The 23,584-nt window shown below is 29.1% G+C and overlaps 1 protein-coding gene across 1 annotated transcript in view; it reads left to right on the top strand.

Moving 5' to 3' along the window:
* The window catches only part of LOC123292061 (neuroligin-4, X-linked-like), a 127,723-nt gene that overhangs the window by 63,226 nt on the left and 40,913 nt on the right, over positions 1 to 23,584 (top strand). Inside the window, exon 4 of the mRNA XM_044872575.1 lies at positions 12,409 to 12,679. Within this exon, the coding sequence (XP_044728510.1) occupies positions 12,409 to 12,679 (271 nt within the window). The remainder of the gene's footprint in view (positions 1 to 12,408; positions 12,680 to 23,584) is intronic.

The following is a 23,584-nucleotide window of genomic DNA, read 5'->3' as shown; positions in this document are numbered from 1 at the left end:
TTAATTCCTTTGGACACTCCAAATTTAATACATAATAACATCTGTATAGTCAAGCAACTGCAAATATTGGTTCCAGTTTTTTGCCTACTTCCTTCACCTTGAATAAATGAGCTGTTTCCAGATTGTCCCGAATCTATTATTATGTAGGGTTGAATGCTTTCTTTGGAGTTCGCAGTTACTTCTTCGGAAAAAATTTTCAAATTCCTCCCTTACTAGAAACATATAAAATAACTGTTAAATTAAAAAATTTATATTTTACTATTATACACTTTAAAAGAGTAGAACTTACGTTTACTTACTTACTTACGTTTCTTGTATTTTTGTATACATAAAGTACGTGTTTAGAACCAAAAACTTTGAAAAATCACATTAGGTCCGATCAAATGCACATTCCACTTACTTTTTTTTTTGTGTGCCGGTGCTATGATTTAAACATTGCAATGTAACTAATTACCAGAGAAAAAACTTCACTACCCTGGATCAAAATTTTTAAATCAAAGTTTGACAGTCTTCTTTGCACGAAAGACCATTTGAAACTGTTGAAGTAACGAAAGGATCGTGGGTCATAAAACTAAAATATTGTGAAATTATACTGTTATGTCTTGGTTCATACAAGTATGTTGTATGTCTCGGTTCATACAAGTATATAAAGAGCATGCTTTAAATAAAGGAGGAACAATCACTGATAAATTAGTGAAAATCAAAGCCATCAATGCAATTAGTCATAAAATCACTGATAACCAAGTAAAAATAACTGCATAATTACTGAATTCTAAACTGACTAATACAATTAATGACAAAGCAACTGCTAACTGATGAAAACTACTATTGAATTATTGAAAATTGAAATCACTAATTGAGATAGTGAAAGTTTCACTGATTAATCTAGTAAAATTACAAATTTTACAATGAAAAAATTTTCACTAGCTGAATTAGTGAAAATTTCACTAATTTAATTTTATAGGGAATGTCATGAAAATATCATTTTTGATTGCAAACTATGTGACTTGATCATAAATTGTTTTCAATTGATAGGCATAGATATTTATACATCAAAGAAAAAAAAAACAGTTCAAACAAGTGAAAACAAATAATTGACTGAGTTAATTATTGAAATACCATGCATAGACAGTGTTGAATACTCTGTCACATTACACATACATACATGTCACACATATATAACTGATATACCCATATAATACCACAATTTGCGCTCTCACGGGTGAACAGTGACGTTTACGAAAAAATGTTTCAAACAAAACTTATTTTTTTATAAGGAACATTTTTTACATTTAAACTTTTCTTATATGTCTAACAGTTTACAAAATGTAAAAAGACCCAATTGACCTGTGTTGCTCATTCACGAACTCGACCACACTTTTTACGTCCTCAGAACGCTATAAAAATTTGAGCTTGATATCTCTTTTCGTTTTTGAGTAATCCTCATGGCAGACAGACAGACAGACAGACAACCGGAAATGAACTAAATTGGTGATTTTATGAAACCCTATACCAAAATTTTGTTCATACTATCAATATTTTTAAGCGTTACAAACTTGGGACTAAACTTAGTATACCTTGCATATTACACATATGCATGGTATAAAAACTTAAGCCCCGTCTACAAATATTTTATATCTAAATAAAAAAAAGTCCAAAAAACTAAAAGTCCGACGACTAAAAAACCACGTTCTAAAAATTACGATAGCAAGAAAATACTTTTACCTGAAATTGTTATTTTTACTTGTACAATTTGTGGGTAACGGGTCACTGGGTCACTGAATTACTCGAAAAGGTATATTTTTTATATTTAAAATAAGGATTGTTGCCCGCATTAATTTAAGGGGAAGGTATATAGTGTAATACATCAACAAATAACCCAAATCAGCAACATAAGTTTTCGTAAACTTCATTGACTTCTTAAGAGAACACAGGAAAATTTTCAGCACTCGTGCACCATTTAATGTTGCACTAACTATCGATTTTTGAGAACATCTAAAATTATAATCATCAATCTGCTTTCTACTGCCTAGACATTGTCAGTATTGGCGGAATATCTTTTCCTCTCTACACATAATACATAAATACACGCATATATTGGATACAATATATGATATTCAAATATTAAAATATTAAATACAAAATCGTTTGAATAATTGGAATAATATGAAACATAAATGAAGTGGGATTCTAAATATTTTCCTACAAATGAACATTTATTTTGATAATCGATTTTAGTACTACTTACTTAAAGGTAATATTTCTTTTATATAATATTTACATTGATTTTAAAGCAATTATTATACCATGTATATGAAATATACCTAGGTATACTAAGTTTAGTCCCAAGTTTGTAACGATAAAAAATATTGATGCTATGAACAAAAATTTGGTTATAGGTGTTCATAAAATCACCTAATCAGTCAATTTCCGGTTGACTGTCTGCCGTCTGTCGTCTGTCCGTCTGTCATCACGATTACTCAAAAGCGAAAAAAGATATCAAGCTGAAATTTGTATAGCGTGCTGAGGACGTAAAAAGTGAGGTCGAGTTCGTAAATGAGCAACATAGGTTAATTGGGTTTTGGGTTCGTAAGACCCATCTTGTAAACCGATAGAGATAGAACAAAAGTTTAAATGTAAGAAATGTTCTTTATAAAATAAACAACTTTAACTTGAAACATTTTTTCGTAAACGTCACTGTTTACCCGTGAGAGCGTATATTATGCGCAAATTGTAGTATTATATGGGTATATCAGTTATATGTGTGTGACATGATTACTCTGTCACATGTATGTGTAATGTGACAGAGTAATCAACCCTGTCTATACATGGTATTTCAACAATTAACTCACTCAATGGTTTGTTTTCACTTGTTTACATTAAATTAAACACAGAAAATCCTTGTAGTCCTTAGCTACTTTTTAATGGAATCTTTCTTTAATGATAAGTTAAGTAAGCCTACTTGTCACACGTAGGCTGAATACGTTTGTTCAAGTGCTTTAGGTCTGTAGCCATAAAATTGACGATGCAATCATTCTAGAGGCTACCAATCTATAGCCACTGTGGATTTAACCGTGATGTTTAAGTTCAGTTTAAACTCAACTTGTTTTCGTCACCGGTAAGAGGTATAACTCTACACTTTAAGTAAGCTCACTTTTGCGAAAAATTCGACAAAAATTGAATATTAAAATTTACTAAAAGTATTAAATTTTGATTGCTACTATTAAATTTTTTTTCCCAATTTTGGGTTTTTGTTGAAATATTAAAACACCAAAAACTTTTTCATGGTCAAACAAAGTTAAAAAATTCCATTGAATTTTTATGTTTTAATAGATTTTTACATTCAATTTCTGCGGAATATATTCATATTTCCAACAAAAAATATTAGATTTTTATGAGGAAAACCATTCTAGTTTAGAGCAGCTTCCTATCTCTTACCATTAATGAAAACCAGTTGACCTTTAACTCTGGAAGGTAATGTAAAATAAGCAAATAATAGATCCAAAAGATCTAAAATATTACTTTCTGCACGATTACTGTCCAAATAAAAATACGTAATGTGCGTTTTGCATTAAAGTGAACAGTCTCACTTTCATATGTTAAGTAGTATAATGTGTTAAGATAACAAAAGTTATTAAAAGTATCATGTATGAGTTACTTTGGCTTATATAAAGTACACAAAAGTTTGAAATAAATGTTAAACGTTTACTTTCGTAATAACAATATGTAATTTGAATGGGTTGTATAATAGTGCGAAACTTTTATGTACTGTATACACAAACATACAAATAGGATCAAGACACGAAGATGTTACATATAATTTATATCTTCCACATGGAGCAGGAGTGACGGAATTGGTTACGTCCTAGACCGAATATCTACAGGACCCGGTCTCGAGCCCCGGCTTCTGAAAATACGTTTTTTGAGTTTTCCATTGAAATGTACGATCTCAATATCATATTTTAAGCGGTATAATGTGTTAAGATGACAAAAGTTTTTAAAAGTATCTTGCAAAAGGGACTTTGGTCTATATAAAGTACACAAAAATTGGAAATAGAGTTTAATTACATAATAAAAATATGATTACTGTACGTAATATTTTGTATATGCTAAAGTAAAAATTGTGTAGAAAAATGGGATTATACTGTAATATAATATTATTTGTTTAATTTTCATAATTTGAAAGAGATATATTATATAAAATATGTACTATCGATGGTTTTTTAATCATCAAAATATTCCTAGAAAATATTAATTATTAGATATAGGAATAAAATAAATAATTCAGCTGGCGTATGCTGGATTTCATACAATATATAAATTTAAAACAGAATTATTTAAACATTTTACAAGGTAATTATCAGGTTTCTATTGGTGTTATTATAATTATTATTATAGCTTCCCAATATAGGAAAGTTATTACAATGGGTTACGTTCTATGATACTTTCGTTTGTGGATATTTTTTCGTGCAATATTTTTTGTGAACGAAAGGTGATTTTTACCTCGGATTCACACCAATCAATTTTTATTTAGGTCAAGATGTGTTGAAAGAAACTTTAAAATAGGAAATTAAAATACATCATCTGTTCATTTGTTCTTTAAGTCTCTCTTAACAGATGTATTTTAAACACAAACGATTGGCTATAATTTACCAGTTAATATTGCAATAATTTTGACAGTAAATTGGATATTTTCAGGAAGTTTATTTTTCTAATTTCTGAAAAAAATATGAAAAAAACCATAAGCGGGATGACAAAAAGTTAAATTAAAATTAAAATCGGTTAAAAAATACGAATGATAGCATTTTAAAGACAGGTATTAAGGTATGAGATAAAAACAAAACTTTGATGGCTTTTATCTGGCATTCTTTTTAGTTATTCGAAAAAAAAAATTTTTCTTAGCTGTTTGTTACATCAAAAACAAACATTAAAAATTCTGTTAGAAATAATTGCATATAAAAGAATTTTCAAACCAATTCAATAATTTATTTCTCGATATTAAAAATATAGTAATATTGCTGCATATAGATTTCGAAACACATGTAAAATAGATTAAAACTTGTATATAATTGAAATAAATACAAAGACATCGCACAGCTAAGGAATGAAATATTATATATAATAAATGTATATAATTATAAGCCATGAACAAAAAGGCTTATTTGTTTAAAACTAGCCTTTACCCGCTGTTTCAGTCTATTGAATCACTATTGAATCTATATAATAATCGCAATACAGACAATGCCAACCCACTTGACTCCGCGTATTTTTCCTTGTATACACCAACTCTACTTCAATGCCTTGAACAGTAACGCATTCTTCGACTTCCGCTCGTGGAACTCCCCGCGCTATAAACATAGTATGCACATTAGTTTAGAATAAATAATTACTCGCAAAGAATCTCTGTTCTTTAGACTTCCAGATCAGCCTTGAACCCGCATCACAGAAAAAAACATTATATGGAGTAAACTACAGGCAGAAAAAACCAAAGTAATTTTAAGGATGTATTTTTCCATTTCGGGGGATTGGTTAAATTTTCTAGTTTTTGACTTTTCTCATAACTTCCATGGAGATTTTAGCATGTGTAGAAGAGTTTAGGTAGTTTTGAAGGTCTATTTCACATTTTTTTAGGTATTCTAGTCATTTGACTTTACTTTCGAATAGAAAACATTTCAACATTCTACGGTGAATAGAAGTAAAAAGAATGATTTGAGGTTTGTTATTTTAGGTGTGTTTTAGTGACAAAAATTAGCCTATGCCCTTTTCCAAGGCCTCTTTCAGCTTTATACCGAAATTCATCAAAATTAATTAAGCGGTTTAGGCGTGAAAATATAACAAAGTTTTAACAATTTCGTCTTTCTTTTCATACTCTGAAAAGTTGAGACAAAGAATCGCATTCACATATTTTTTGGTGGCAGTTGTTGTAGTTCTGAATTGAATTGAATTACAGAAAATTATGTGTATAGGTCATCTGTAAAGGTAGTTTAGCTGATTATGTATGAAATTAATAACTACGCACGCGCTTATACTGCGTTGAAATCAGTTCTCATGTAAATCATTACAGTCGCCTATCGGAGATTATAGAGGTATTGATTAATTATTGAACTCATACTCATTTCAAAGGAGTCTCAGTGTCAGCACGTGTATATTCATGTAAAATCAGAAAAAATCTGATACAAGCTATTTTGATTTCATCACCGCGATACTCCCTACACCTGTACTATGTAAAGTAAAGTAAAAAAGTAGTATTTAAACAACTTACATTACAATTTAATTTAATTTGGTTTTGGTTAAATGTATATGAGTATGTTTTCATTTCGATATAAGATAAAAGTATAATGTTTGGTGCCAAAAAAGATTAAAATAAAATTCAATTGTGGATGATTTAACTAGACATTTATCACACCCTATCAAAACAATTACAATGTTTTTTATTACCATTGTGGATACATAGTAAACGGGGTATAATATGGAGTTTTTAAAACACACAAAATGAAAAACCATAAAGAAAATTAAGCACGTATATTTTATAAGCTATAAAAATATAATAATCTTCTTTGTTTACATCACCTAAATATTTTTAATTAAAATATATTATTATCTAATATATAAAATAAGTAATAATACCTATGTATATGCCATGTCATACAGGGTGCACAGTTAAGGTGAGTGTATTTTTAACTTTAAAATTCAAATTGATAATATAAACATAGGATGTGATAGATACATAATGTCTAGTATTAGATACAAATAAAGAAAGACACTTTTTAAACTTTAATTTGATTAAAACATAAAATTTTCCACCTCTTTCACAATTTGGAGAAGCTCTTAAGGCGCTCAAACCCTACAGAACTTCGAACGTTCGAAAAATTTTCGTTCTCTATCTTCTTCCAATTACTGGCAGTTACCCAATTCATCATAGATATATGACTGTCTAGAGTTTAATTATAAGTGACAGAATATAGTCATGTTTTCTTAGTTTCAAAAATTGATGAATGATTATCGACGGATATCGTTATCTGCTCTGAAACATAATTACTTTCAAACTTTTTATCTTCAAAGCATCATAGCATGCATGTATATTACAATCATTTTGGCTTTCAAATCTCCATTTTCGTATATCATGTTCGTTACTTTTGGTAACATGCTCATGTTTTATGTAAATACAATAAAAAAGCATCGCTAACGTGGCCCATACAAATTTTGGAGCTTTTCTGTCCAGACAAAATTTTATTGCAAATATCTCCAAAACTACCTGAAAAAAAATTATTGTATTATCGATTTAAGGTGATTGTAACCCTGCAGTATTGTAAAAAAGTTTTGGGTTATTGCACGGTACATATAAACCAAACACATTCTTTATAGTCAAGTAATGAGTTATTTTTAGGTTTACAATACCACACAACTACAAAAATATATAATATACTGTGTGCAAGTGATGCTTATAAATTTGATAATATAGATATCGCTCTTCAATCATCAATACTCTAACTATAGTTGTCTCTGTTCATCAAATGATGGAAATTCGATGAACTTATAATTTAATTAAAATTTTGTTTTTATATCATCGGCAACCTTATATTTTTATGGTAGTATTATAAACTGCAAGATTGTCTAAATATTTTAGATATAGTTTTTTATAACACTCTCTAAATTTTTTGATATAGAAATATCCAATTGAAAAGGATAGCCTATATGATTCATCATTTTTTCAGCCAACTTTGAACGGTAAAATAATAAAAATACCGATGACCTAGAAATTTTTTGTGATTTTTGGAAACTTGTATTTATAAATTTTATTGAAATTCTTTATATTATTCAATCCTTGCATATCTCCTTAAAGAACGTGGAAGTCTAAAAAAAAATTGATTATAAACATCTCCAGAACTATTTCTGGGCAGAAAACATCTCAAAAATTGTATACTAGGTTCACTTTAGATATTGTTTGATTGTTTTTATTGAATTCTACTCAACATACTACTCAGCAAATCCATAGCCATAAAAAGTTACTTGTATGCGAACAGTAAGAGATTGGTGGAATAATTTGTTTTAAATGACTGTTGTATTTAGCAAGACATCCTATATATAACATGCTTACTCCTGTATGCATCTATGTTTTTTGTATATTGTATATTTTGAGAGACGTGGGAGTTATATATTTGTTATATTTAATGGAACAAAGAGAAATAAACTGTCTGATGAAATGAATTGCAAACCTCAACAATTTTATGAGTCCATTATGTTTAACCCTTAGATCTTTATAATTTTGTATTTCATACATGTTACAGTTTGTTATATGTCTGAGTACAGTTTATATAAGGATAAAATGTTTCAATGGAAGACCATGCATGTTATAATTTAAAATTTCATTTACCAAACGTAGTTCATCCAGCTAGGGGGGAGGGTCTTTATCGACGAATTTTATATAAATGTGGGCACATTAGATAAAACCACAAAATTTTTAATTAACTTGTGTTTTCCGTCTCTGACAGATTTCTCTTTTCGAATCAAAGAAATGTATTAGAAAGGAAACCGATATTATTCGATCATTTTGTATACAGCCTACTACATTTAAAAGTTGTCTTTTTGTATTCCTTACTTCAAATTAGTTGTCATTTAATATGACTTTCTTGCCTTGCCTTTTATATATGTAATATATATCAAGATATACTAAGTTTAATTCCAAGTTTGTAACGCCTAAAAAAAATCACCTAATTAGCCCATTTCCGACTGTCCGTCTGTCCACCTGTAAACACGATACTCAGAAAAGAAAAGAGATATCAAGCTAAAATTTTTAGAGCGTGCTGAGGACGTAAAAAGTGAGATCGATTTCGTAAATGAGCAAGATAGGTCAATCGGGTCTTGTGAACTGAAGATAGAACAAAAGCTTAACGATTAAAATGTTTCTTATACAAAAATAAACACATTTTGTTTGAAACCTTTTTTCGTAAACGTCACTGTATATCCGCGAGGGCGCAATTTAGGACAAATTTTTGGTAATAAAAGATAAAGAGTTGAAAATTTCGGGTAACTTGAACTAGTAGCCTTGTGAAACGTTCTCGAAAAACGAAACAAAATTCTAGAAAATACTTTCGAAAATTTCGAAAACACAATAAATAGCAGCCCAAAGGCCGCCATAATTGTGTTGGTTTTTTAAACTCGTCTAACTTATAAAAAATAATGCAAACACTGATATTCAACACTATATCTATAGAAGGTATTTCAACAATTAACTCAGTCAATTGTTTGTTTTCACTTATTTTATATATTTCCCGTACCTATGGGAACTTTGGCATATAAAAAATAGTATAAATAACATTTGGGTAAATTAATTTGGGTAATTGGGTAAAAATACAACGACCTCTCAAAATTTCAAGCTAATTCATTTTGTTCTTTACGGTCCCAATCTACGGACGCTAGCACAATGATATTTTACCAAATTATCCAATTACTTTCCATTTTTTTTATGTCTACGAACAAACACCGAAATTGTATGTGCATGTTTCAAGCAAATTTTTAAATAGCCAAAAAAATAGCACTGTACCCAGATTTTTGTCCATTAATTTACTTTTGCTTAACTTTTTTTACCAAGTATAATTGGGCATGAACATTTTAAAGTCAAATTTTGAAAATTAATGGGAAAACCCACCGAAGAACTACAGATTTTAGTCAGAAAACTTTTACATGATGACAGATGTGCAAATAAGTGTATACATACATATAAGCTGTTATGAAAATGGTTGCTAGTATACTATGTTTACTATTGAATTTGTAATAGTAAAATGGTGTGGTCTATATTATGTAGTATAAGATATATATAGATATAGTGCTACTTGAAAATGTAGTGTAAGCACTCGAGTTACATTTTCATGACCACTTTATGACAATAGGTAGAACCAAATGTGTTCGTTCTTCCTTCAAAATCTTAAGTATACTAACTAACACATTCATTTTCATTTTACAGGACATTTTATTATTTACCATATAAAACTGTATATTAAGATTACATTGTTGTTGAAATATTAGAGGTTAAGTTACTGCTCCTATTACGGTTATTTTTATTGTATTTTTTATTTTATTGCTTTAATTATTAGTTCATATATTTTGTAAAATAGAAGCCACTTTTAACATTTTAACTAGAATATGATTAAACAGCTACTTCAAATTTAATGACATGGTCTATTAAACGTTGAATCGACGTGATACTTTAAACATTCAAATCGCGATAATGTAATCGCCCAAGTTTTCAGAAAAGCAAAAAACAACAAGCGATTAATGTTACCCTTACCGAATCGATAGATATTATGGATAGATATTATAGGTATATCCATAATATTCATAATATTATTATAACTATAAAATTATATAAATAAATTTTAATTTTTCTACTTATATTAAAAAAATATAAATTAAAATTAGATGTAAAAAAGTGTGTTAAATCAAAAATTGTTCCTACAAAAGTGGAAGGAATTTCAAATTACGATCTGAATACTGAGTAATGATTAGAATCACTGTTTATCGGAAAAATCGGAAAACTCCTTTATCTATACAGAATGGCTCACAAGCCACAACCCATCTCTTGTGAATGAATTCGAGTTAACAATTCTATTCGAATGAATTTGCCATCATAAAATATGCTCGTATTAGTATTTTGTATAAAACTTTGGTTGTTAGGATTAAACGGAAGTCTTCCTTTAATCAGACTTTTAAAGACAATTGTTTAATGGATTACTTAACTCATTTAATATTTACTTGAATTGGGACTGAGATCAAATGCTTTACAAAAAAATGGGTTGGTTCAGAAAATCCATGGTAAAATATTGTTCAGGCTGCGATTGTTACTCCAAGTATAATTACTTTTAGTTTTTACTGTATAAAATAATTCTAGTATTAGTTTCAAAAAGACATACTTCTGATTTAGTAGTCAACCCATATGTGAGTACATTAAGTTTGGTTTGATTAGGATATTTATTATGACATAAATAAAAAATTGCATTGCACTTACTTTAAATTATCTCTGTTTTCTTTAACTTCTGATAACTTCCACAGCTCAATTTATTTAATTGATAAAACATACAAATTGACAGTTATAAAAAGATTTTTGGATGTTCTCAAAAAAATAACAACTTGATTCGATTGAAAAAGTTTTTGTTTCCTAGGTAACTTAGAAGTCGGTTTTTGGTGTTTGTTTTGGTTTTAAAATTTAGCATCAATATCATTAAAATTGTAATGATATTGATGATAAAAAGTATCAACTCTTTCAAAAAACACTTGAGATTGTAATGCTCTTCTAGGTGTTCATTTTTATCTCAAATTAATTATGTTTTGAACATTTCGCTGTTTATACGGTAAAAATTGAATAACTGCTGTAAAAATCGCGCTGTATTTATGACCTCAGTCTTACATGAATAGAAATTTAAGTTTCGTAGGAAAAGAAATGTCAAAAATATTATTTTATATTAAATAATTAAAAGATTTCAGATTTCAATTCATTGTAAACTACGACAAGTTGCAATATTCACATTTATTGATTAAATAATTGTTTTTCAAAATTGTATAGGTACAATAGATATTTGTGCATAATATTCAACGGAAGTAACGATAGACAACCTGCTCACTCTAGAGTATAACAGACAGAGGTAGCGTATAATGAATAGCTAGAAACTATCGTTGAAAATGAATCGCTTTTTTAATTAAAACAACAACAATTAGGAACACCTACCACTTTTTTAATGCATCAAATATATAAAAACTTCATTAACATCCCAAGAAAAATTACGGTTTAAATTTCGTTCTAGAGACCTACTACAAAGATTGGCAATATATTTTAACTAAATTTCCAGAAATATGTACTTATTCTAGAGATGAGTTGCTTTGTTTGTGTATATAATATTACTAATCCAAAGACAACCACTCTAAAAAGAAAAATATGACAGAAAAAAAATTGAATTTTAATATCTACTTTAAAATAAATTTCATTTTCTTAACTTATTTCCTCTTTTAAATCCGTTAATTTATCTAGCAATTTACCAAATTAGCCTAATTGCTTTTAAACCCTATTACTCTGCTAGTCATGTTAAGGGTTAAAAAATGCTTTAATTTATCTTAACTGTTGCTAAGACTACTAAAAACGTCATTTTATCACAGATTATACAATAAATTATTATAAAACCTACAGCATTTTATGCAGAAACTTTATGTAATACAGCTTGCGTTTCTAAATATTGATTTTGGCACGCAAGCGTAAGTTTAAGCACGTTTGTATAATTGTACAATGATGGACGATGAAATGTTTCTTTTCTTTTGTTTTCTGAGTATTGTGTTAATACGATATTTTTTATTATAAGTAATAAGCTGATTCTGAATATCAAACAGTTTTAAAATGAACCTTTCTAATTATTTTTACAGAGGCTTGGCAGTATTCGTGGTGAAGATATCACATATTTATTGGGTATGCCATTAGTAGGTGGCTTACCATACTTTCCACAAAATTTTACACGACAAGATATGGGTGTAGCGGAAGCTGTACTAAATTTTTTTACAAACTTTGCAAAGACTGGTGATCCAAATGAACCACGAGAACATAAAAATGATTATGGTACAGTGAAAGAGAAGACGCGGTATCGTGATTTAGTATGGGAAACATATGAAACGGGCAGTCAACAATATCTTAGTATAGGTAAGTTAAAGAATAGTATATTTCACATCTAGGGAGCAAAAGTAAAGAAAGTCCCAGATCTCATCAAAAGTTTGTCACCCTCTGCTTCGCCTCGGGTGACAATGAACATGAGATCTGAGACATTCTCCACTTTCTCTCGTGGTATTTTTCTGTTTGGCGTCAAGCATAGCGGGACAAAAAAAGACATTTTTCATCCAGGAGAGACAAAAAAATTGTTTGTTTTTTTTTTTAAATGTAAAAATGTACTATTTCTTTTTGTTTTTATTTAATTTTAATCATGCATACGATATTTATTTACATCATGTATTCAATTATATTTGATGTTTTTAATATGATACATACAACGTAAACTAAATATTGACAAATATCTCTAGTAATCTTAATTAAAGAGAATTGAAAAAAATATATTCGAAACAGGACTCGAACCAGGAGTTGAAAAAAATGCATTCGTGTCGAGAACTCGAATAGCCTAATTGTTAGGGCGCTTGACATGAATCCAAGAAGTTCGGGTTCGAGTGTATTTTTTTTCAATTCTCTTTAAGTAAAAATGTATATTCATTTAACGAATCTATACTTAGTGTGTATTTTCCAAATTCTTAAAAACTTGTTATTTAAGGAAAAATAGAAGCGAATTCCGATATGAACTGATCTGTATTCTAATCCTAAATTGTTCATTGTATTTTTACATCACTTTTATTTATTTACTTTGAGAATATTCAATTGATTTCAACTGTTTTCCTAACTTAGAATTGTATATAGGTCATCTAGGAATAACCAATTCGGGCAATTTTCGTAGAACAAAAAGACAATCCATAAAAAATGACTTTTACAAAATCTGGGATTTTAAAAGCCTAATGCTGATTAAGCATTAGGCAATCAAGTCTATTCGAAATTTTTGGAAACTGATATTTTGACACCAGAGCCTTCAAAAGGTTAACATTTTAATTCTGATGTGTATTTGTGTCCAATTTTTCTATATCTTGATATTTAGGCAAAAAAATTTACGTTTCTTTCGACTATAATTTTTTACCAAAATGCACAGCTATGTAATATATGATAATGGCTCTGACAATTTTTGCCAACTGCAACCCGGAAAAAATTGTTATGTTCTCTGATTGCCTCCATTTCAATAGAATCAGTCAAGATTTGACGAGCTGGCTTTTGTATAGACATGTGTGATTGGCCAATCATCATTTAAACACATCCTTGGCAAGAAATCGATTCTCTAACTTCGACTTAAAAAAATAATGAAAACTTACCACTATTATGAACTTGCACTACTTTTTTATTTATTTATTTTTTTTTTTCATGTCCAATTTTTAATTTTAAAATGTTTAAAAATTGAAACATTCTAAGCTTTTATTATTTACATTTTATATTTAATATTTATTTTTTTATTGTCTTTATATTATAAAATAAAAATTAATTAAGCCATTTTAGTTAAAATAACAAGTCTATTAGAAGTTTATAAATAAATATTTATTTAAATAATTTATATTCTCTTCAAAAATTGGATGTAGAAATGAGATGTATTCAAAGCTATGAAATATGTACGATTATTGTATAAAGGAAATTAAAAAGTAGAATATCGATTAATCACGTTTTCTAACATGGATAAAGAAAATACGTTTACAATAATATTCCAGGTGTATTGGATGTGTCAATCACGGAAGTGTGTAATCAATCGGTACACATAAATGTAATTTTTTTACAAATATAGATATCCAGTTTTTTTGGGAAAAAGTCAATAATTAAATGCCATTTTATAGAGCAGGCGCTAGATAGAATTGAGTGTGCAAAAGTAGAGGACCGCATTTTGTCAGTTGATTCTTGTTTAGAAAAGCTTATAGATTAAAATGGATGTTGCCAGAAACCCTATTGGTCCAATTTTTTTGTATCTCTCCACGGAAACAGTCAAATGTCAATTTTTTTAAGCAAATAAAGCTACCCGAGTTTTTTAGGCAATTTTTCGTCAAAAAGGCTCCTTCTGATTTTTCCCTTAAGTTCACTGTTTTTGAGTTATTAACAGTTTCATGTTTGAAAAAACTCCAGAAAAGTTATTTTATGAAATTGATGCAAATAAGCTGAAATTAATGCAAATAAGTTAAATTTTTCAGCTTTTCAAAATCTTAAAACCATTTTTGAACATCTTTTTCAAAGTTCTGAATTTTTATTACAGATTAGAGCTCAATTTTTAATTATTAAAAATTGGAACCATGTAATAAGGTCCCCAAATAATTGTCATGATTTCAGTTCAAAGGTTAATTATCCATTAAAAAACAGAAACTTGCCTCTCATTCAATATCCAAACATTTTAGTATGAAAATGTACTGCTTATAATAACTTTTTTTCTTTTAAACCATTTTAGTTATTTTTCATTAATTATTTCACTTTCACATCTATTTGTGTATAGGAGGGGTTGCTTTTTGTCTGCGGTACTTTTTACATATGCCCATGATATGACTTAATCATTGAATACTTATTTTTGTAAGTGGGGGCTGTCGTCGGAACCGGGCCATCATTGCTTCCATTACCTTGTGCTTTCAAGCTTTAGTAGGCAAACAGGTAGTACAAACCGGCTAGTAGCCGAGTCTTAACTTGCTTTGATTACTGGTTGAAATACCGTATATATTTTAAAATTTTGTACTTGAGAAATTGACTCGAATATAAACTTTATTATCTGCAATTTTTGTATGATGGATAATGTTTAGTCGAATATTTCTACTCAAATCATACGCCGTATTTGTTGCATCTTGTAAATCAGAAGTTTGTAAACTTGCTATACAAGTTTCATTAAAAAATAAGGTGCTTTTTGAGAGAAGTAAACATAAAGATCCAAAGAGAGAACGAGACCAAACATTAAAGTTATAAATAATAATTTACTTTCTTAGTATAATCTTCTAACATCACTGTCAGCGTTTAATTTACTTAAAAAAATAAAAAAATATTAACGAATATAAAATAATAATTCCTTTCTTGTTGATCATCAATCTTAATGTTATCAATACATAATTTCGTTGTTTGTACGATGTGAAATATTCGTTCATTTTTCATAGAAAATAGATCTGAATTTAGAAATGTTGTTGGCCGCAAAATGTCAGACATATTTTTATCACGATTTACCACCGGAGCGGATTTGTTAATGTTGTGTGAAATTATGTAGATACTGACTTATATAGTACTCTAGCATCATCCGGATGACCGTAAAAAAAAACGATTTTGCTTGCAGTTTGGAAACAATTTTAAAACTTCTAGCACAGTTTTACGAGATGCCCAAGCAAATTTGTGAAGAAAAAAACCTCCATCCATAACTAATAGTTCAGTAAAATAATACATTGTGGTATGCAAAAGGTCGGGTAGTTTTGATTTTTTCCTATGTTGTTGGTGTTAGGCCCATGACTTAAAATCCAAGTTTTCCACCTCGGGGTGCCAAGGCGCGCCGCGGGGCGCGCCACTTTTTAATGAAATATCGAAAATTTGACCATTCCTAAGTGAAATCTCGCGAACGGTTTATTTTACAGAAAATATTATTTTAATAAATTAAAGGGTAATAAATTTGTGACAGTTTAAGCCCAACACCAGGTTTGTAGCGTAAATAATGGCTGAAATACAAACCTTCAAAATAAACCAATTTTTCAAAGATTTGTGAAAATCGTGATTTTTTAAAAATATTTCCACAATATAATTGTTTAAATCAAACGCCGTATAAATTAATTGTGTATGTTAGTTTATTTGCTATAAAAGAATAAAAGAAAGTATTAATAAAATTATGAAAGAAAGAATGAAAAGTGTGTTTGTAGGAGTTATATATTAACATTTTTTTATCAATGAATGTCCTATTTAGTTAAAACAATACAGTACACTTTGGAAGTATTTGTTACAAATAACGATAACAGTATCTATTTAAAGTTTTCGCATTTTTGATGGGCCAGGATGGAAATGCTCAAGCTCTGCCTGATGCTCCTTGTTCTCTTCATCCAGTGGAAAATTTAACTCTCCTATATCTTCATGTTTAGAGTTATTTATTGACGCCAGCATGTCGTCTTCGTCTTCAAAGCTCCCCTCAAACGGATTTATTTCCGAAACGTTTTCGCAAGATTCTCCTAGGTGCATAGAGAAGAACAGGTGCATAGAGAAGAACATATAAGACCAGCTTTACGGCAACCACATGAGTTCTTGCACGCTTTCTTACAATTGCAAGATATCATTTTAAGAAGGGATTCAGGAGCTGCATCTTTGTCCATTTTGAGGGGAGAGAGCCCAAATCTGGTAGATACCCAGCCCCATTCAAGAGGGTTTTTCTCTTGACCTAGCCACTTCTGTATCTTAAAAATGATACTTTTAAGCAATAACCATGCACGAACATTCAGATCATTTTAAACAACAGATCTGACAATAACATGACAATATAATGAATTTGTTTTTACGAAACTACTAACACTCAGCTAATCAATTAATAATGCAGGTTTACCAACCTATATCATTGATCCCAATTATCTTAGTTAATTTATTTTGAAGATCTATAATTCAGCCATTATTTACGCTACAAACCTGGTGTTGGGCTTAAACTGTCACAAATTTATTACCCTTTAATTTATTAAAATAATATTTTCTGTAAAATAAACCGTTCGCGAGATTTCACTTAGGAATGGTCAAATTTTCGATATTTCATTAAAAAGTGGCGCGCCCGGCGGCGCGCCTTGGCACCCCGAGGTGGAAAACTTGGATTTTAAGTCATGGGCTCAACACTAACAACATATCCAAAAATCAAAACTACCCGACCTTTTGCACAGCAACCCCATATTTTCATACATATTTACTGGATTATAAGACCTCACTAATAGTTTAAAATATCAACTAGAAGCAATTATATTACAAAAAAAATTGAAAAAATAATTAATATAGTGTTTCAAAATGTTTCACAACTGATTTTTCAAACGATATTTCGCATGTTAAGCACAGAAACGTTTATAAAAAAGGACGCGTATGTGAGCTATTGGAATTTAAAGAAACATGGCTTTTGGTCGATAAAAGCGATTTTTGTCCAAACTTTTCAATATTTTTCAAATTTGCTAAAACAATCTTCTTGGGCATATTAAGAACAAACTTTTCACTAAGGGTCGTTTAAAAAATATATTTTTTTCAAAGAGATATGGGCATTTCAAAAAAATGCAATTTTTAACAGTTTTTTTTTTCAATAAATTTTTTATTTTATAATTTTTTGACATCTAACTGGGCTAGATCGATTCGAAATTAAAAGTTACGCATTTTTTGTTCGAAACTTTTTTTTATACAAAGCGTATTTTTTAAAAAAACCTAAAAAAACTGTTTTCGAGCAACTTTGGCAGCCATTTTGAATATCTTCCGGTAATTTAAAAGTGTAAAAAAATAGTGCATTGAATTCTACGGAAAATTTACGACTTTTTACATGTATTGGTTTGCTGTATCTTGACTATGGCTCGAAAAATTTAAATTGACCAGTCTATTATACAAAATCTAAGCGATACAATGGCCTTCTTACGTCTATAATAAACGTTAAGGATATATGGCTGTGTATGAACAAGTAATTTTTGGTAAACAAAAAAAATACACATTTTCAATTCTCATAGTGAATTATGCCATAACTTGACAATATGACGAAAAAAAAGAATGGAATTTTTCGGTATCTGGCGTAATTTATCAAAATATTGAAAATGAAAAATTTTCTTTAAGTATTCAGTTTTCGACATATAGAAAACCAAGGCAGATATCGAAAAATTTAATTCCTAGTTTTCGTCTACATTCATGAAGTTATTATAAAATTCATATCTCTATGATAGTTGAAAATAAGATAAAAATAATTTCAGTTTTAAATCTACGGATGGAAACACTTGGATTTTTCTCTTTTGTGTCATCGCTTATATGTTTACTTTCTATTAAACAAGTCTTTTCTTATTTGCTTTCTTATAGTCTTACAGTCTTTTTTAGACCAAGTTCTTTAGTAAATACAGTCTACTTTTAATTATGTTATCAATAAGAATAGCTTGGAAAGGGACATAAAAAATTTGTCAATTATTTGCTAACGCGGTTTGAAAACAATGGATTAAAATTCAATTTTTCGATTTTAGTCAATGTCTGATGGAATTAAATTTTTAGGATTAATATGAGATGCTAAATTAGATGGGATAAACACATTGAGTGCCATCATTTGTATTGAAAAAAATCGCAATACAAATTAATTCTCTAAGTTTCAAAACCGGTATGCTTTCCATTAAACAGGTTTACTTTCCATTGTATGTTCACTCTCTATGTAAATGGGGAAATTAACAGCAACAAAAGTATCAATTTGGTAAAAGTACCTACACAAGAAACTTCTTGATCTTTACTATGCCTATTTTTATGTTTGTTTTTTAAAATAATAATCGAGTCTCTAAAAAAATAAGAGTTACGCTTTTCTGTAAAATCTAAATTAAAGAAATTTAACTGTCCATTTGTGAACGGGGTTTCCGTATATCGTTCAAAACATAATTATGTTTGTGATTATTATTTTCAAAGTTAATTTTCACCTAAATATTTTAAATAGTAATTTTTGTTAAGTGTTAAGAAGTTCTTTCTTTTAGTATAAATATTCACAAAAAAGAGGAAGTATCAAAGGACTTTTTCACTCTCTCTGAATGTAAAAGGGGTATATAATTTGTTTACAATTTTAAAAGGAAAAATTATTATAAGGTAGTTGTTTCTGTTCTTTGTGTTATGTGTGCTTTTTACTACCTGTTTTCTACCAACCTTTAATTAAAAAACTGACAAAAAAATTCTTTTTTAGGAATTTAATACTTAAAGAAAATTTTTCAAATTGTATTGGCAATGTAAATAATTTTACTATGTACCACTCATCTAATAGGCTTTTGTACTAAATTTGAAGAATTGGTTTATACGTTATATCTAATTTACGCTACATATCATGATTAATCATTAGAAACTCTTATCCATCCGATTTATTTTTAGTGGACAAAAACCTATTTGAAATATATTGAAAACCTACAGTTATTACAATAAGAACAAGCTGTTTAGCTCAAGTAATGAATGCCCGAAATTAAGCCCAAGGGAAAAAAATCCACAAATTAAAGCTAAAATTAAAAACAAAGGTAATTTTGCGATTTAAAAACTGTAAAGTGACAAAAGTTAAAAATTATCCTGTATTTACATCACAAAAATTCCCTCAAATCAGAAAAAATGTCAAACGGACAGGGTAAAAATGTTATGTTAAATTAGTACGGTAGTTGCTTCAGGTCAAATTTTTCCTATAACCCATAAAAATGTAAAACTAGACTTGGTACCAAAACAAAATTGGAAAGTGAAATTAAAATTGATTAAAAAATGAAGAGGTTATAAGCATTCAGAGATTGTTGCCCATCTTTTTTTAGCAACACAAAGTTTTATATGTACTCTCTGGGGTGATATGGGGCGATGACGTCACTAAACTATATCTTCCTCGTTCAATTTGGAATTTAAACGTTCATATATTGCATACTACCAAAGATGCTACTAACGATTTTCAAAAACCATAATTTCACAATGCTTTTTTTCAATTTAAAATCTATGAAAAAACGCAAAAACACTTCAATTTTTTTTTGCTATTGAATTTTGTGATTTTATGCCTTTCAATTAGCAGTTAACAGTCTAAGAAATAGCTTCGTGATCGTAAAATATTAACAAATTTGTATACTTAAATGATAAGGTACTCTCAAATATTATTCGAAAATTTTTATGTTTGAACACTCAGCCTTCACAATAATATTTTATTTTATTTTTATAAATTCAAAAAATGATTAATCGTAAATATTTCTTAAACATTAGACTTGCAGAGAAAATTAGGAAATAATAATTTTAGTACTTTAGTAGCAATAATTTTTTTTTTAAGCTTAATTAGGTACTTGTCAACATTCCCAGTTTGTTTATAAAAAAAACCAAAAGATTTCCAGTTTTATATTTTTCTTCTCCACCAAAGTTTCTATGTGTCACTTTGATACACTTTTCAGCTGTCGTTACGCTAAGTATTACGTAACAACTGTCGCAAATTCAAGAGATCAATATCAGCTTTCGTTCAAGAGAAATCATGTAGTTACAAGTGAAAACAAACAATTGACTGAGTTAATTGTTGAAATACCATGTATAGGCAGTGTTGATAACTCTGTCACATTTCACATACATACATATCTGACATATTTAACTGATATTCTCATATAATGCGCAAGTGTTGATGCGCAATCGTTTGTTTTTTTTGACGTCATGTAAATAACAAAAGATATTCACTTTGATATTCCTATATTAATACATACTATAAAATTTGTATCTAATTAACGCCCTCGTGGGTAAACAGTGATGTTTACAAAAAAATGTTTCAAACAAAAGTTGTTTATTTTTTTGTAAGGAACATTTTTTACATTTAAACTTTTATTCTATCTCTAACGGTTTACAAGATGGGTACTACGGACCCATGACCCAATTGACCCATGTTGCTCATTTACGAACTTGACCTCACTTTTTACGTCCTTAGCACGCTGTAAAAATTTCAGCTTGATATCTCTTTTCGTTTTTGAGTAATCGTGACCACGGACGGACGGACGGACGGACGGACAGCCGGAAATGGATTAATTAGGTGATTTTATGAACACCTATACCAATTTTTTTTTTTGTAGCATCAATATTTTTAGGCGTTACAAACTTGGGACTAAACTTATAATACTATGTATATTTCATATATACATGGTATAAAAACTGTCTACTTACGAGCCTACATGCATAACTCCATTCACACACCAAACATCTAAAAATGGTATAAAATTGTTGTAGCCATCCATATAAGACGTACCGATATGTTGACGTATCAGTATCCTAAGCAGGAGAAATTAAAAGTATCATCATTTTATATAGACGAATCATTTTAGGTGAAAAAAGTGTAAAATGAAGAATTTTTATGTACCTAGAGCGATTTGAAAACGAAGGTGGCGATCAATATATAAAACTTTGCTTTTTTTAACTAACAACGGAATCCTTCAAATAGGTGGATGACATGAATTATATACAAAAGAAACAAGGATAGAAAATCTAAAACACAAATGGAATTACAAGTCGCCGAGTACATTTATATTTTACAAATTTCGTTTTTTTTCCGTTGTTGTGTTGTAACGGTAACGGTGGTGATGGTAAATGTAATTTGATTTAAGTAGAATAGTGTTTTCTTGCAGAAAAATAAAATTGGCTTTGGCACTGTTCATAGAAAGAGTTTATAAAATAATTAAAGTGGATTTTCATTTACTGTCAAGATTTTAGAAATTGTCAATTGTTGTTAAATATATTGCTTACAAGTTAGATAAAAATAATTTTTCTTGAGTAACTAAAACGTTGGCACGTAATTTTAAATTGTGAAAATTTAATTCCATAGCTGTATTTTCAGTGAGATTGAATCAAACTATTTAGTTTTATATTTTTCCACATATTTTCAAAAGAAACTTGGAAGTTAACGTTCTCTCATGATTTTTGAGGAATGCGATGTACAACGCTTTTAACTCCCTATTCACTCTCACGTAGTATCCTCGCCAAACATCACACTATCGTCTTACGTTGCAAGTATCTCATTGCTTTAACAAAAATTTTTAAATTAAACTACACAAGTAATCACAAAAGTGTGAAGATGATACTCGCCTGCATTCTCGTGGATGTCTCAAGCTATCTTTGACTCGAGTATAAAAAACTGCTTTATTTAGTGAAATCCGACAAGCCAGGGGTAGGCGAGTCACCAAAATTCGAGGACAGGCGAGACAGCATGTTTCTCGACCAACTTCGTGCTACCTCGCAAGAGTGTGGAGGAGGGTTTACACCTGAATGTCGTCAACTGATATTCTCAACTACTTACTTAAAGCAAGTCAATTATTTTTTTAATGTCTATTTTTAGTCATTAGAAATTAGTAAATTTAGTTTAGTTTTCTTCAAATTGCACCTGTAAAAGTTTAGTGAACAGTTTTGCTTATTAAAATTTTGTTTTATTAAATTCAAATCCACAAGAGTTCCAATTTCACTACTGAAACATTTCGGTTGCTATTAAAAAACACTTTTTAGGATATAAAATATATTTTTATCATTAATTAATAACATCTCTTAAACTATTTATTTAAAAAAATTTTATTTTTTTTTATCTTGAGTATAAAATGTTTTAAATAAAATTGGACAAAGTGGCTAGTGTAGGCCCTTTAGTTAACAAACAACTTGAAGAAACGCTGTAAATTTTTCGACTCTACGTCGATCTAAAAGACGATTGGGTAATTTAAAATTGTAATAAATTGAATGCGTCTGCTCATTACGACAAGGAGGGGCGTAATAAGTATAATAAATAAATTTTTCTGTATACCTACATCGCAATTATGTATATAAAATATTATTCGAAATCCAATAAATTATATAGTTTAAAATTCAAGAAATAGAAATTTCATTTCCCCTTGTTTTCATTTGGTTCTTTTCTTTCACAACTTCGCATTTCGAACCAAAATCTAGGATCAAAATTTGTTTATGTTACCTACGGTACCTATTATTCGATAACGGAAATTATAATAATCTATACATTATATAAACAAAAATCGCCTTCCGCACCAAATTTCTTATCCGCCTACTCATTTTAAACCACGCAACGTGCTTTGAAACGTTTTCTGCCGTCATGTACAAAATTTTGTCCAGAATGTATATATGAATAGTACATCGAAAATTTTTTATTTAAGATTAAAAAATAGTTAAATAAAAGCTTACAGACAAAATCAGATTTATGGTCTTTGATGCCGTTTATTTCGAAATATGTACACAAGATAAAAAATTCTCGTTTTCTTTTATCAGAAAAAACCTTCTCTCTTTTAAAAATAATCGTGTAATGTTATT

This window comes from Chrysoperla carnea, chromosome 1 (assembly GCF_905475395.1).
Source record: "Chrysoperla carnea chromosome 1, inChrCarn1.1, whole genome shotgun sequence".
NCBI classification, from domain to species: domain Eukaryota; kingdom Metazoa; phylum Arthropoda; class Insecta; order Neuroptera; family Chrysopidae; genus Chrysoperla; species Chrysoperla carnea.
This window is presented reverse-complemented; position numbering and strand designations above follow the sequence as displayed.